Raw genomic sequence first — 14,523 nt, 5'->3', positions numbered from 1 at the left:
CCTCCTACCACCCCCAGTCAACACCTGGAGGAAATATACACATTCTACAGATATTTTGCTTGCACCCTTATTAACTGAATCATATACTCATAGCATAACATAATCTTTCCATTACCCCAATTCAAAAATAATAAATTCTTCCTTCTCACATTCTGCCAAATCTTATTGACTGAGAGCTGACAATCTGTTTATTTCAGTATCTACATTTCATTTCATAAACAAACGCTACAGAACTTTTCAAATATGGCGTCACTCTCTACAAGAGGCAATCGATTTAAAAAAATAAACCAAATACAAACATAATAACCAAAAAATCTTTGTATTTTACATTAAATACTTTGTTCACGTGAATTGTTTTTATACATTTATGCTACCATGCTAAATCTTTCGCATTTAGGTAAATCGTTGATGCTATTAATAAAATTGTTCTGCAACACATCAAGACACGTTTATAAGCCAAGAATTCTTATATTTTTACATTAAATATACTATAGATGTCAATTGTTCTAATACAGTTATGCTACCGTGCTAAATCTTTTGTGTTTACATAAATCTTACATGTTAATAAATTCTGTTTTTCAACACACTGGCACATGCTTATAAACCATAGAGTGATAGCCCTTGATATATCTAAGGCTTAAGAAAGAGAAAAATCTAAGTTGTCCTCGATGGTCGTACATCTAAATATGATATAAATGTAAGAGGGGTCTATCCTTGGACCTTTATTATTCCTGATATTCATAAATGACCTCCCTGATAAAATTGTTTTCGAGATGGGTGTATTTGCTGATGACACCACTCTCTATATGAGAAAACAAATGAGGGGAAAACAAATGAACACATATCTAAGGAAATGGCAGAAACATTAGAGGATGACCTCCAATCTTTAGTAGAATGGGGACAAAAATGGATGGTCACATTCAATGCTGCCAAGACTAAACTTGTTTCCTTGTACCTCCTCGACGTGACTACCCCCAACAAACCCGACAAGCAACTAAGTTCCACCCCTTTACAGTAAAGATCCCCAGATGTAATAAAGACTTTTACTCCAATAGTTTCTTTCCTAGGGAACTCCCTTTCGGGATTCTGCTTTCCCAACTGTACTGATATGCAGAAGTTCAAGTGTAATGTGAACAAACATCTTGCTACTCATCTCCCTTAATAATGCCCCCGCAAATTATGTCCCCGATAGTAGTCCCCTACTTCAAAGTGGCACTGTGCCTTGTTTGGGGTGAAAATTGAATAAAAAAACATAAATAAAAGAAGCCATTTTTCTTCTTTTTTTTTTGTTTTTAGCCAGATTAATCTTTCTTTTTTTAAAAGTACAATTGACTACGATTCTTTCTTTATATACTAAATAAAAAATACAAAAAGAGGATAAAGTGAATAATATAGTCGAGACTCGTAATTTGCCAAACCCTTACACAGTGAATTATATTGCTTGACTCTAAAATTTAATCATAACCAAAAATTGACAGTTTATATACTTCAAAATTTCCTTATGTGTGATTTTAAACTGCATATTCCTGACTATTTGCAAAGTGTGTGAATGTGTGTGTGTGTGCGCGCGCGTGTGTGCATGCGTGTGTGTGTTTGTGGGTGTGTGAGTCCGTGTGTGTTTGCGTGTGTGTAAAGGTGCGTTTGTCTCTACGATACAAATCAATCTAATACTTGCATTAACCAGACTCAGCCACGGCAATGCGTGGCTGGGCGGGTACAGCTAGTGTATATATGTGTGTGTGTGTGTGTGTGTATATATTTTGGTAGCAAGTCATTATTAAGGCACATTTGATTAAATACAACAGTGTTTTCTTTCTTTATTTTTCTGTTAATTTTCGTGATCTGCCGAGCATTTTTTCTCATTTCAGTTGGTAAGTTGTGCATTAGGTTGCCAAGTGATTTTTTGTCAGCATTTTCTTCAAGCACTTTCAATCCTTGATCGTCACCAGGAACAATTTTGTTGTTGTTCAAGAGGCTTTTTTTCTGTTGTCTTTTTATATGTAATTATTTTTAATTTGGTTTGTATTTATCCAACAGAAAAATAAAGATGAAAGAAAACTCTTGTATTTAATCAAACATGTTTATATATATATATATATATATATATATATATTTTTACATAGGCGTCACCACTTATCAAGGCCGATAGGCCACTCAAGGATAAGGGTTAAAGAGTGCAGAGTAGTCAAAAGGACAATATAGTAATCAATAGTAATGGAAGTTCGGTAAATTTGTTAACTTAAGTGGAACGGCTCATCAGAAACTTGTTCACGTTGGACTTGAAGACAACCATATTATAGACAACTGGAAAGCAGGAAAACGGAAGACAATTTCACAGGCGTGCAGTTCTAAGAAAGAAGCTTTGATCGTGGAATCTATGTTTAGGTTTAGGCACAGATAAAGAGTGGGGAAAATTATTGATAATGTTTTCAGCTAGTCTAGTGTTTCTTGTGAAAGTTTGGCGAGGGGAGACCATAGATTGAAGCTCAGTCGAACACTTTCCATGAAAATAACGATAAAGCAGAGACAAACTCGCAACATCTCTTCTGTGAGATAGAGGTTGCAGCGAAGAGAAAAGGACATCTCCCACCAGGCCACAAAGTCTATTTTGAACCCTATCAAGGCAGGACAAGTCTTTTCTAGCAGCTCCTGCCCATATGTGGCAACGGTATTCCATCCTTGGACGTATCTGGCTCTTATATAGATAGAGAATTGCATCAGCAGTGAGATATCTACTGGATCTATAGAAGGATCCGACCATTTTTCCAGCGGCCTTTCCAGAAAGATGGGCAGAGGGGATCAGTTAATATTCTGCAAATCTTAAGAGACAGATAGTCTTGAAGTCCATTGAACTTGTATTTTAATTCACTCAGAGTTCTGATTTCTATGCTAAAAAAAGATTTTAAACAATTAAGCAGAGAAAATAGCAAGTTCATAAGTGTTTGGTGGAAAAACTGAGTATGATTGTAAACTCAAAATAAAACTTTGCTACTTGTTTTCAACTTTTGTGATTTTCTTTTGAAGGGGACATTTTTGTTGCAGTAAGGATTGAAATCATATGATCTATATTACTGCCACTGTCGAAAGCAAACACCGAATTTGACCAAAGGAAATGTGTAGATTTTGTAATGAATGTACAACTGATGAAATTTCAAAGTCGGTGATTTTCATTAGAACTGACTTACCAGAAAATTGTATGGTTAAGTACTTACCGTTGTCCAATACACATTCTCTCCTGTACTTCCTCCTTCACAATATATATATATATATATATATATATATATATATATATATATATATATATATATAATTCTTGGGACCATTTATAATCTCCAACAACATGAACTCGGAATACAGTAAACATGAATATTTTACTCCTACCACTTCCTCGGATTCACCGGATTTTGAACTCAACCACCATGGGAACACACTCCTACGTGAAACCAATATTTTTCTTTTTACACCACCCCCATCTATTTCATTATTCTACATTTCATTTTCACCCTAGTATGATCCTTTTCATATTTAGTTTCTTTAAATAATTTATAGGCAAAAATTTTTTATGCATTTTGCTAACTCCTCCCCTCTGACGAGAAGGAAAGTATTTCTTCAAAATTCTGCGGATTAAGGACTTTCACCTTTATTTGTGTTTCTTTTCCGAATAATAAACATGTGTTTAACTCTTGCTAAAGTGTTTCTCAACATACTTTAGTAAACCTATGTATCTATATGTAGTAATATTTTTCCTGATCCCGATACAATTGCTCCTGGATATGACCTTAAACTATATCCGATGGTGAGGCCCCTGCTTGCGGGCTTTGGGGAGTGTGGAGCCACCCTTTAATTGCTGCTGCTCTCAATTCTACTCTGACCCAGAGTGGTAGTACCTGTTAGAGTCCCAACTATGGGTTAAATAGAAACTGACTTGAAAAAAAATATATTCTATTAAAAAGTTGTTCTTCAAAATCACTAGATTCGGCATTAAATAACCTGAAAAGGGTTGATATGCCGTAAAACAAAACAACCAACCAACCATCCGATACAATTACTGATTGTGTTCTGTTATAAATTCCTGAGTCCAATACAATTACTGATTCAGATTCTTTTAAAAACATCTAAATATTTAGCCATAGAGTTTTTTTGTTTTTTTTTAATTTTCAGATTACTGTAAAAACCCACATAATATGTTAATCCACAGATTTTAGTTTTACTGGTAGTTTAAAATCATTAAATATTAATTCATCTTTAGTACTAGCAATAGAAAATTAATTAAAAAAAAAGATAAGAGAATCAGTTTTGTCAGAAAATAAGCACAAATTTTTCTGATTCCAATACCCCATAAAGTTCTGATTTTTCAGATTCCAATTAATCATTCCATCACTGATATATACAGAAAGAGAGAAAAAGGAAACATGCAAAGTTACGAGCAAAAAAAAATTAAACTGAAAATAGCAAGATTTTATTTTCTTTTTTCTTTTCCCTTTTAGCCACCCACACACAAAATGCAAACTCTTTCAAAATCAGTGGTTTTCATTAGAGCTGATTTACCTGAAAATTGCACATTTACTTACCGGAGAATATCGGTCTGCCGTTGTTCAATACGCATTTTCTCCTGTTCAAGATATTCCCATTCTACTTTGACTCTTTCGATCACTAATTTTGTTCTTTCAAATTCCTCAGTTTCTTGTTTCACTTTTTCGAGTTTCTCTCTCTCAACCCTTAGAAAGAAGAACAGAACAAAAATAAAATCGTTAACAGATTTCCAGCATCAAGTAAAGAATTTTTAAAATGAAAAACAAGAAGAAAAGGGTATCTAATTATGGCTCTATTTTACCAAAATGTGTTTCGATAGGTGGAATAGAGAAATATACATTATTTTGGTCAGTCATAATCTGATCCCTTCACCCTCCCCATAGAAGGTTAACAGCACAGGTTTGGTTTTGCTGCCTTTTCTGATTATTTTTGTTAAAAATTTTGATTCAAGTTCAACATCTCCAAATATTCTTGATGTAATTTTCTGTTTGCTTCAATTATTTTAATTTTATGACAGGACTTTTATGATAATTTTATGATGTATTTTAAAAAATTTTTTTTAATTAACTTTATGACATGGCTTTAATTTTAACTCGTTTTATTATGAACCTGCGTTATGTGTGTGTTCACTGTACAGGCCTCGATCATTCACTTGCTATCCAAATTCGGTGCTTGATATAGACACTGGTTGCAGCGTCAGTCATGTAGTCTGTCACTGCAGTTTCACCTTTGTTGCCGATATTCGCTTTGTCTGTAAATAAAATTCTACTCCATCATATTGTTTAAACATCTGTTTTACATACTAGCATATGCTGTATGGTTTTTAGAAATTCACTTATAAACTAAACTGTCTCTTTCTAGGTCTTTATTTCTCCCCCTTTCTTCCAAGTCTATCCTGATCACTTTCTGCAACGTTTTCCTTGGCTTTCCTCTGCAAACTGGACTGGCTACTTTAAATGTTCTACATCTATTAATCCAAGAACTCTCATCCATTATTTCAACATGGCTGAACCAACAAAGTCCCTTGTTCTGTAGACATCTTATACAGTCCAGATTTAATCTTCCACTGAGGTCATCATATCTAAGCCTGTCTTTAAGATTCATGTCGCACATCCATAGTATAATTCTTACATCACTTCTCTCCATGCAACGCATGCACTCAACCCTTATTGACCATTCTTGGTGCAATTTTCTGTTTGTTTCAGTTATTTTAATTTTATGACAAGACTTTAATTTTAATTAATTATACAACATAGCTTTTATTTTAAAATGAAAAATGTTCAGAAAAAAAGAATATCTCCTTATGACTATTTTACCAAACTGTTTTTGGATGGTATCATCACATCTGTATTATCTATAATATAAATCTCACCTGTTTGTTTAAATGTATGTGTGTATGTATGTATGTCTCATAAAAATTTTCAACAGAGGCGACGGATTTTCACCAGATCGATATCATTTTGAAGCTCAACCCTTTGGACGACAAATATTGAAAAATTGGCCAAAAACATTAATTCCTTCACTCTCAACTGGGCACTTTTGTACAGGGAGGGTCGTTTTTTTCGCTGACATTTTTTGCAAGTCATTCAAAACTCAAGTAAATAACGTTGCATATAAGGCATTATTTCGACTGCCCGTGACGTCACAATCAAGATAGGCTCATCGATAAGACAGTTTTTTGTTCACCTCCTTTTCCTCTGGTGCGTTATGAGTTTGAGCCTGCTTACTACTCCTTTTTTTTTTTTTTTTAAATTTTTTTTTGCTCAACCAACACCATTACACACACGTTCCATTTTCTTTTCCGCCTTTGCGTCACAGGTTCGAGCCTGCCTGTCTACAACTTTTTTTTTTCTTAACACACACCTCCAAACACCTGGCACCCAGCCTAGTTTTACTTAAAGAAGAAAAAAAAAATGGTTACTACTAAAATGGGTGACTATTTAGGAATACCATATTCTTTATGTGTGAGAACTCTCTTCTCATCTCGGCATCGTTTCCAGCCACCCTGGACTCAAGCAGTGTTGATTCAAGAGAGGTGTGACTTGTAATCATGCAACCCTTAATTAATTCTTTATACAGGCACCCTTACAGAGAGTATCCATTGTTTCGAGACTGAATGGAGGCTATTTTCCTTTATGGTGGTAGAAGATTAGCACAGGCTTATCAATAATAGAACGTCTCATCTCAAAGATGTTTTCTATATTTTTGTTATATCTTAGAAGAAAAATGAAAAACATCTGTAACACATAAAGAATATGGTAATCTATAAATATAAAAGTGAAAATGTTTGTGTGTTCGTGTGTGTGTGTGTGTGTGTGTGTGTGTGTGCGTTTTTGTGTATGTCCAAGAAAGGCTTCTTTCCAAGAACCGATTGGTCGCCTCACAACTTCTTAAAACTTTTTATATCACGCCTAAATGATAATATCTATGAGTTAACAACCCAGATCGCCTGTCTATTAAATTTGCCTGCCTTTGAAAAGATAAATATTCAACAATTTTCGATCGCCGCATGTGCATCAATTTTGTATGATAATAAAAGCGAAACGGAGCTTAGTGCGATCGCAGGGAACGTCCAAAAGCAATCAGCTTTGATCAATATGGAGTTTCTCCTTATATCAGACAATTGCTATTTAATTTGGACAATCCCCTTGTTATGGGGAGCTGGTTCCCCTCCCCCCAACATCTTGGGGAAACAAAAAAAATAAAAATAAAAAAAGCGTTCCCGCACTAAATAAAATACTACCCCGCAGTCAAAGTTGACCTCATTAAGTCATTAAAACGGGCATCTGCCAATTCTAAATATTTAAATAAATTCAAACGTGTTTCCGTTAGTATTTTGTGGTGGCCCAGTGGTTAACGTTGCACATTTTTTTTTTCACACTTTAATTTTCAACTTTGCCTCAAGGGTTCGGGTTCGATCCTTCATACTTACCTACCAAAACTTGTTTTTTTAAATTTTAACCTCCCCACCCCGATACAAACACCCGGTGGACCACACACACCTCCAAACACCCAGGCAACGCCAGGTACCCTCCGCTAGTTTAAAATAGAAAAGGCAGAATTATTCTGAGACTTTTTTGTTGTATCTCATCAGTTTTATGAATTTTTTTTTTTTTTGCTTTTTCACACCAAACAAGGCACAGCTCCACTTGGATGTAAGAGGATACTATTTGGGACAAAATTTGCAGGGACACTATGTAGGGAGTTGAGCAGCAAGATGTCTGTTCACATTGCACTTTAACTTCTGCATGTCAGTACAGTCAAGGAAGGCAGGAACCTAAGAGGGAATTCCAAAGTCTAGCAGTTTGAGGGCAGAAACTATTTGAGTAGGTTTTCTGGCATCTAACGATTTCTACTGTGTAGGGGTGGGATTTTGCTGCATGTTGGGTTAGTTGGGAGTATTTACAGAGGTTGGAGTTTGGTTAATAATACAGGATCTATTAGGTTGGCCACTCTTTTCTGAATCCTGTGTAGGAGTGAAAGACTCGTAGCAGATGCACCAGCTAAAATGTGGCAACATTACTCCATGCATAGGTGAATAGTGGCCTTGTAGAGGTAGGGTATACTCTCAGGTGTGACTAACTTTCTAGTATGGTAGAGAGAGCCCATCTTCTTCGCAGTAGTTTCGGTAATGCCCTAGATATATTCATTCGAATTCATGTTCGCTGAATGAAGAGCCTTCAGATTAAGTATCATTAGCCATGGATATCAGTAGTTGAGAAGATTTTTTGTAATGAGGTCATTGGGTATCAGGAATTGAAATTTTAAACTCTGACAAAGTGCGTGGTCTTTTTAGCAAAATCATCGATTCTTGTCCAAAATCACCCCTAAATTAAAAAAAGCAAAACATGAAGAAAAATATGTATGATGTACATATCTGTGATGAAACAAAAATTCATTTTAAAAATCATGTAAATTGATCAAGTAGTTTTATTTAAAAAAAAATCAAATTTTATAAGTATTGGAGGAGTGAATGTCTTGCCTGCCATTTTGAAATCAAAATATAAGGAAGATAACTCAACAACAATTCATACTTACCAGATGTACGCCATAATGCCTACAAATTGCCATGAATTACTTAATGATTTTCTTTATAAAAATAAAATAAAAATAAAACCACTTGATCAATTTATGCGATTTTGGGAATATGACATTTTTATTTCCTTTTTCTTTATTCTTGTCTTTTAATATAGAGGGAACACCGGACAAGAACCAAGTCATCTTCTGGTGACGTCTTCCACAGTCAAATGAAAGTTCACCTTCTGGTGTAGCACAGTGTTCTCTAAAGTGATAGATTGATTATCGTGAATAATGTGTGTGGAAATAAAAACAAAAAACAAAAAAAAAAACAAGGTATGGGTAATGAACAGATTCAATGCGCTCCGACGAACTTGAAGCACTTGTACCCCTCAATGTAAATGCCCCCCGACTAACAGTAAAATCCCCCTAGCTTGGCATGATTAGGGGGCTTGCATGTCTCTAGGACCCGGATAACTATGCTGGCGGGAGATTCGTTTCCTGGTAGGGTCACCCAAGCCAGACAGGTTGAAGGATAGAGATCAGACTAAGAGCACTTACTGGTCCTCCAGGTTGGGGGGGGGGGGTTTAGAATAAGGCCAACAACCCAATTCTGTAAAAGAAAGAAAGTTACAGAAACCGCAACGACATCATCTGTGGACTTTTTGGTCAGGGAAGGGTCCTCTCTAGTAGAGTTCATGACACGAGTGGGTGAAAACCTCGAGGAAGCCAAAGAATCATTGAGACTGAGACCAGGGCTACCGGAATGACATGGGTCGAACTACGACCAGCCAGAACTGGGTGCGTTGGAGGAGCGGCGTTGCGGCCCTATACTCCCCAAGTAATCAAAAGGCCTAAATAAACAGCAAAATCCCACCCCTACACTGTAGCGATCCCTAGATGCCAGAAGACCTACTCAAGTAGTTTCTTCCCTTGAACTGCTAGACTTTGGAATTCCATACTGGGTTCCTGCTAAAATGCAGTTCAAGTATAATATCAACAGACATCTTGCTGCTCAACTCCCTACAGTGCCCCTATAAATTTAGTCCCAAATAGTAGCCCCTTACGTCCAAGTGACACTATGCCTTGTTTGACGTGAAAAAAAAAACAGTGAAAAATAAATAAATAAATAAATAAAAGAAATAAAAAAAAGTGAAGGTGTTAATTTACCTGAGACTTTCTGTAATGTTTGCTAATCGAAGAGCTTCATCTTTTTGTTGTCTCTTAAGTTCTCTTTGCAGGTTTCGTGCACGATCAAGTTCCCAAAGGCGATGCTCTTTTTCCCGCAATCGTTTCCGACGCATACAATTTTTTTCATTTTCAAACTGGAAAGAGAGAGAAAAAAATGAGAATCTCTCTGAAACACACAAAAAAAAATAAAAATTCAAGTTTATAATTTTTATAAATTATTTTGCAGAGTAGATAACATTTGTCGACCAGCGTCGAATAAAAGGAAAGTCTAGAAAAGAAAACTTGGTAATAATGTATAAAGAATAAATTGGAGGAGTTGCCCAGCATCATTCCCAACAATTAGTGTTGGGATGATTTATTGGAATAGGAATTGGGAATTGGAAAAATCGGAGCTTTTTGGGGTATCGGAAGCGGGAAAATTTGAGTCGATTTTCTGATGCCAAAACCGATTCCTTTAATTATTTATTTCATTTTACTTTGTTTTTATAAAACGCCTCTCACTGCTTGTAGTAATAATAAAATAATAAATATTTATTGATTTAAATTTCCGGTGTGTTTTTACGTTTGATAAAATACATGCACATTTAAGATGTGTTTTTACAATAATCAGGACAAAATAACAACTTTATAGTAAAATATTTCGAGATTTATAAAGAATCGGAATCGGTAATTGTATTGGAATTGAGAATTTCATAATGAATCGGTAATTGTATCAGAATCGGGAAAAATATTGGAGTCGTCCAATCACTACCAACAATGCTTAATCCCTAAAAACTTTGGTTTCCCCAGTCTACTACATGAAGGGCAGTAGTCAGTCTGTATATATGCAAGCCTATGTCCAACTAAAAGTAAAAAACTACAAAGCATAGACCCACAAAGAATTAAAAAAATATTTATTCCTTGAGGGTCGACTGGATCAGGTTTCATTGCAGGGTAGATTTTTTAGTGCTATTATGTACTAATTTGGAAAGAAAACATTGACTTATTCCTTAGAATCTATATCAAGGAAAGTTGTCCATGTATATATGTATCTCCATTTTTTTTTTCAGCACACGGGCAACGCTGAGCACCTACTCGCTAGTTAAATAGAAAGAGAGCAAAGTAAAAGATGAGATAACCCAGTAAGATGAAGAGTAAAAAGGAAGGATAATAGAAAAAAAAAATGAACAGATGAAAACTTTATTTATTTATTATTTAATGAGTGAAAGATAAAACATCCTTTTTGGATTTGCTGTCTATGTGTATATGTGTCTATGTGTCTATGTGTATATGTGTCTATGTGTATGTGTATATGTGTCTATGTGTATATGTGTATATGTGTCTATGTGTATATGTGTCTATGTGTCTATGTGTATATGTGTCTATGTGTATATGTGTCTATGTGTATGTGTGTATGTGTATATGTGTATGTGTATATGTGTCTATGTGTCTATGTGTCTATGTGTATATGTGTATATGTGTATGTATATATGTGTATATGTATATGTGTCTATGTGTCTATGTGTATATGTGTCTATGTGTCTATGTGTATATGTGTATATGTGTCTATGTGTATATGTGTCTATGTGTATGTGTATATGTGTATGTGTCTATGTGTCTATGTGTCTATGTGTCTATGTGTATGTATATATGTGTATATGTATATGTGTCTATGTGTATATGTGTCTATGTGTATATGTGTCTATGTGTATATGTGTATGTGTCTATGTGTATATGTGTCTATGTGTATGTGTGTATATGTATATGTGTCTATGTGTATATGTGTATGTGTGTATATGTGTATGTGTATATGTGTCTATGTGTATATGTGTGTATGTGTATATGTGTCTATATGTATATGTGTATGTGTCTATGTGTATATGTGTATATGTGTCTATGTGTATGTGTGTATATGTGTATGTGTATATGTGTCTATGTGTCTATGTGTATGCGTATATGTGTGTATGTGTATATGTGTCTATATGTATATGTGTATGTGTCTATGTGTATATGTGTCTATGTGTATATGTGTCTATGTGTATGCGTATATGTGTCTATGTGTATGTGTATATGTGTCTATGTGTCTATGTGTATATGTGTATGTGTATATGTGTCTATGTATACATGTGTCTATGTGTATATGTGTCTATGTGTATATGTGTATATGAGTCTATGTGTATGCGTATATGTGTATGTGTGTCTATGTGTATGTGTCTATGTGTATATGTGTATGCGTATATGTGTATGTGTGTCTATATGTATATGTGCATGTGTATATGTGTCTATCTGTCTATGTGTATATGTGTCTATGTGTCTATGTGTATATGAGTATATGTGTATATGTGTATATGTGTATATGTGTATCCAGTTTAAGAAAGAAAGAGTTGAAGTGACAAGAGGGGAAATAAGGGGTAGAGGAAAGAGATCGATCTGTGACCACACGTGGCCCACCAACAGGCTGCCAACCCCCAAACATTGTGTGTGCCGTAGATTTTTTGTTCAACTTCTTATCTTCTTATGTATAATGTACAAATGTAACCCAGAGTAAATTGGAAGAGTTGCCGAGCAATCTTTCCCAATAGCACTTAGCCCCTGAAAAGTTTGGTTTCTCCAAAGATGATGCTCTTTTTCTTTCAATTGTTTAAGATGCATACTTGAAATGTTCAGCGTATTACGCTTTTCTTTTCAATGAATAACGGAATAATAATAAAAGATAATGTAAGTTGTGTATATGTGAGATACACATATGGACACAAACTGAAACGTCAGTAAAAAAAATTTTTTTTTAAGTAAAAAAAATTTTTTTTTTACATAGGTGGCACCACTTATCCACTTATCAAGGCCGATAGGCCACTCAAGGATAAGGGTTAAAGAGTGCAGAGTAGTCAAAAGGACAATATAGTAATCAATAGTAATGGAAGTTCGGTAAATTTGTTAACTTAAGCGGAACGGCTCATCAGAAACTTGTTCATGTTGGACTTGAAGACAGCTGGAAAGCAGGAAAACAGAAGACAATTTCACAGGCATGCAGTTCTAAGAAAGAAGCTTTGATCATGGAATCTATGTTTAGGTTTAGGTACAGATAAAGAGTTTGAGGAATTATTGATAGTGTTTTCAGCTAGTCGAGTGTTTCTTGTGAAAGTTTGTCGAGGGGGGGACCATAGATTGAAGCTCAGTCGAACACTTTCCATGAAAATAACGATAAAGCAGAGACAACATCGCAACATCTCTTCTGTGAGATAGAGGTTGCAGCGAAGAGAAAAGGACATCTCCCACCAGGCCACGAAGTCTATTTTGAACCCTATCAAGGCAGGACAAGTCTTTTCTAGCAGCTCCTGCCCATATGTGGCAACAGTATTCCACCCTTGGACGTATCTGGCTCTTATATAGATAGAGAATTGCATCAGCAGTGAGATATCTACTGGATCGATAGAAGGATCCGACCATTTTTCCATCTGAACAATAAGCTCTCCCCCGCTTCTCGAAAACAAGATCACCTTTCCTTACGCCTATATTCAGGTCGTAACCCTCCCAAAAGAACCTCCTTTAACTCTATGAAGTGGCAAGCACACCCCTTCCTAAAAAAAATTTGTAAAACAGCATGTAATCCCTTAAAAACACTATATCCAAATCCCATCTAAAAGATAGACAGAGTTTATTTCCCATAATAAAAAAAAAAATTAATTGATCAAAAACGCTAGAATAGCCAAGAAGTGTGTGTGTGTGTGTGTGTGTGTGTGTGTGCGTGTGCGTGGAGGAGATTCTTTTATATTAAATTCATGTGAAATTGATTGCTACCTCTAAATTCTAAATTTATTGTTAACCAAGTTTTTTCAGGGTGTCCACTCAATTACTTGATCAAGAGTATAAACTTTTATTTTGTGATTTACATTTATTTTTTTCATACTGAAGGTATCAACTGATGTTTTAAAGCCAAGAATATAGATAACAATGGCCAAAAAAGCTGAAATTGTTATAATTTCCAAACCGTGGACCACAAATTGTGTGTGTGCATGTGTGTAAGTGAAGAAAAAGGGCAGTACAAAAAATAACTTTTTTCCTATTAAAAAAAATCCCATCAGTTTCAAGTAAAAAAGCAAAAATTAAGAGAAAAACACTGATATGAGAGGACATTTTTGTTTATGAAAAAAGAATAGAATATTAAAATATCTTATTTAGAACGTTTTTGGAACAATCTAGAATGATTAAGAAAATTCCATGCAGAAAGCCGCATCAGTTTTGTTACTAACTTGCTGATAAGAAACCCCAGTAATGTTTCTAGGTGAAAATTTAGCCGAAAGAAACTCCGTCAAGGCCAACCACTGCATCATTTGAAGAAACTGGAATCTCAGTAAATACAAAGATTTCTGTATATTTTCTTACTGACCAAAAAATTATATTTAAATATTTTTTAATCGAACCCGAAGCCCTGAACAAAACATCGAAAAAAAAACTAATGTAAGGCACCACGATTCGAACCCAAAACGTTTAGATAATGAACCAACACGCTAATCAACTGACCTAACACGACATACATGAAATTTCTTCAGTTTTTCAACTATTTAAAGTAAATCAGGTCATGACGTCATCTGGCGCATGCGTAGAACCGCTCGTCGTCACAAGAAGACCGTTTTTGATGACCCCTGCCCCCTGTCGAACCTGAAGCCCTTAACAAAACATCGAAAAAAAAAACACAAAAAAACTAACGTAAGGCAAACGAACAATGAAAACGCCACGATTCGAAAACAAAAAGAAAAAGACATCTCACACCACGCTTCGAACCCAAAACGTTTAGATAATGAA

At 35.1% G+C, this 14,523-nt stretch overlaps 1 protein-coding gene across 3 annotated transcripts in view; it reads right to left on the bottom strand.

Annotated features, from left to right (window-relative positions):
- Positions 1–14,523, bottom strand: part of LOC145259951 (uncharacterized) — a 115,413-nt gene that overhangs the window by 41,121 nt on the left and 59,769 nt on the right. For all 3 annotated transcript variants that reach the window (XM_080117927.1, XM_080117926.1, XM_080117928.1), the window contains exons 8-9: positions 9,721–9,875; positions 4,572–4,718 (exon numbers count right to left, since the gene is read on the bottom strand). In XM_080117927.1, the coding sequence (XP_079974053.1) occupies positions 4,572–4,718; positions 9,721–9,875 (302 nt within the window). The remainder of the gene's footprint in view (positions 1–4,571; positions 4,719–9,720; positions 9,876–14,523) is intronic.

This window comes from Euprymna scolopes, chromosome 35 (genome assembly GCF_053919585.1).
Source record: "Euprymna scolopes isolate OS-2025 chromosome 35, ASM5391958v1, whole genome shotgun sequence".
NCBI classification, from domain to species: Eukaryota; Metazoa; Mollusca; class Cephalopoda; order Sepiida; family Sepiolidae; genus Euprymna; species Euprymna scolopes.
Note: the sequence above shows the minus strand (reverse complement) of the source record. Positions and strands in the feature narration are given on the sequence as shown.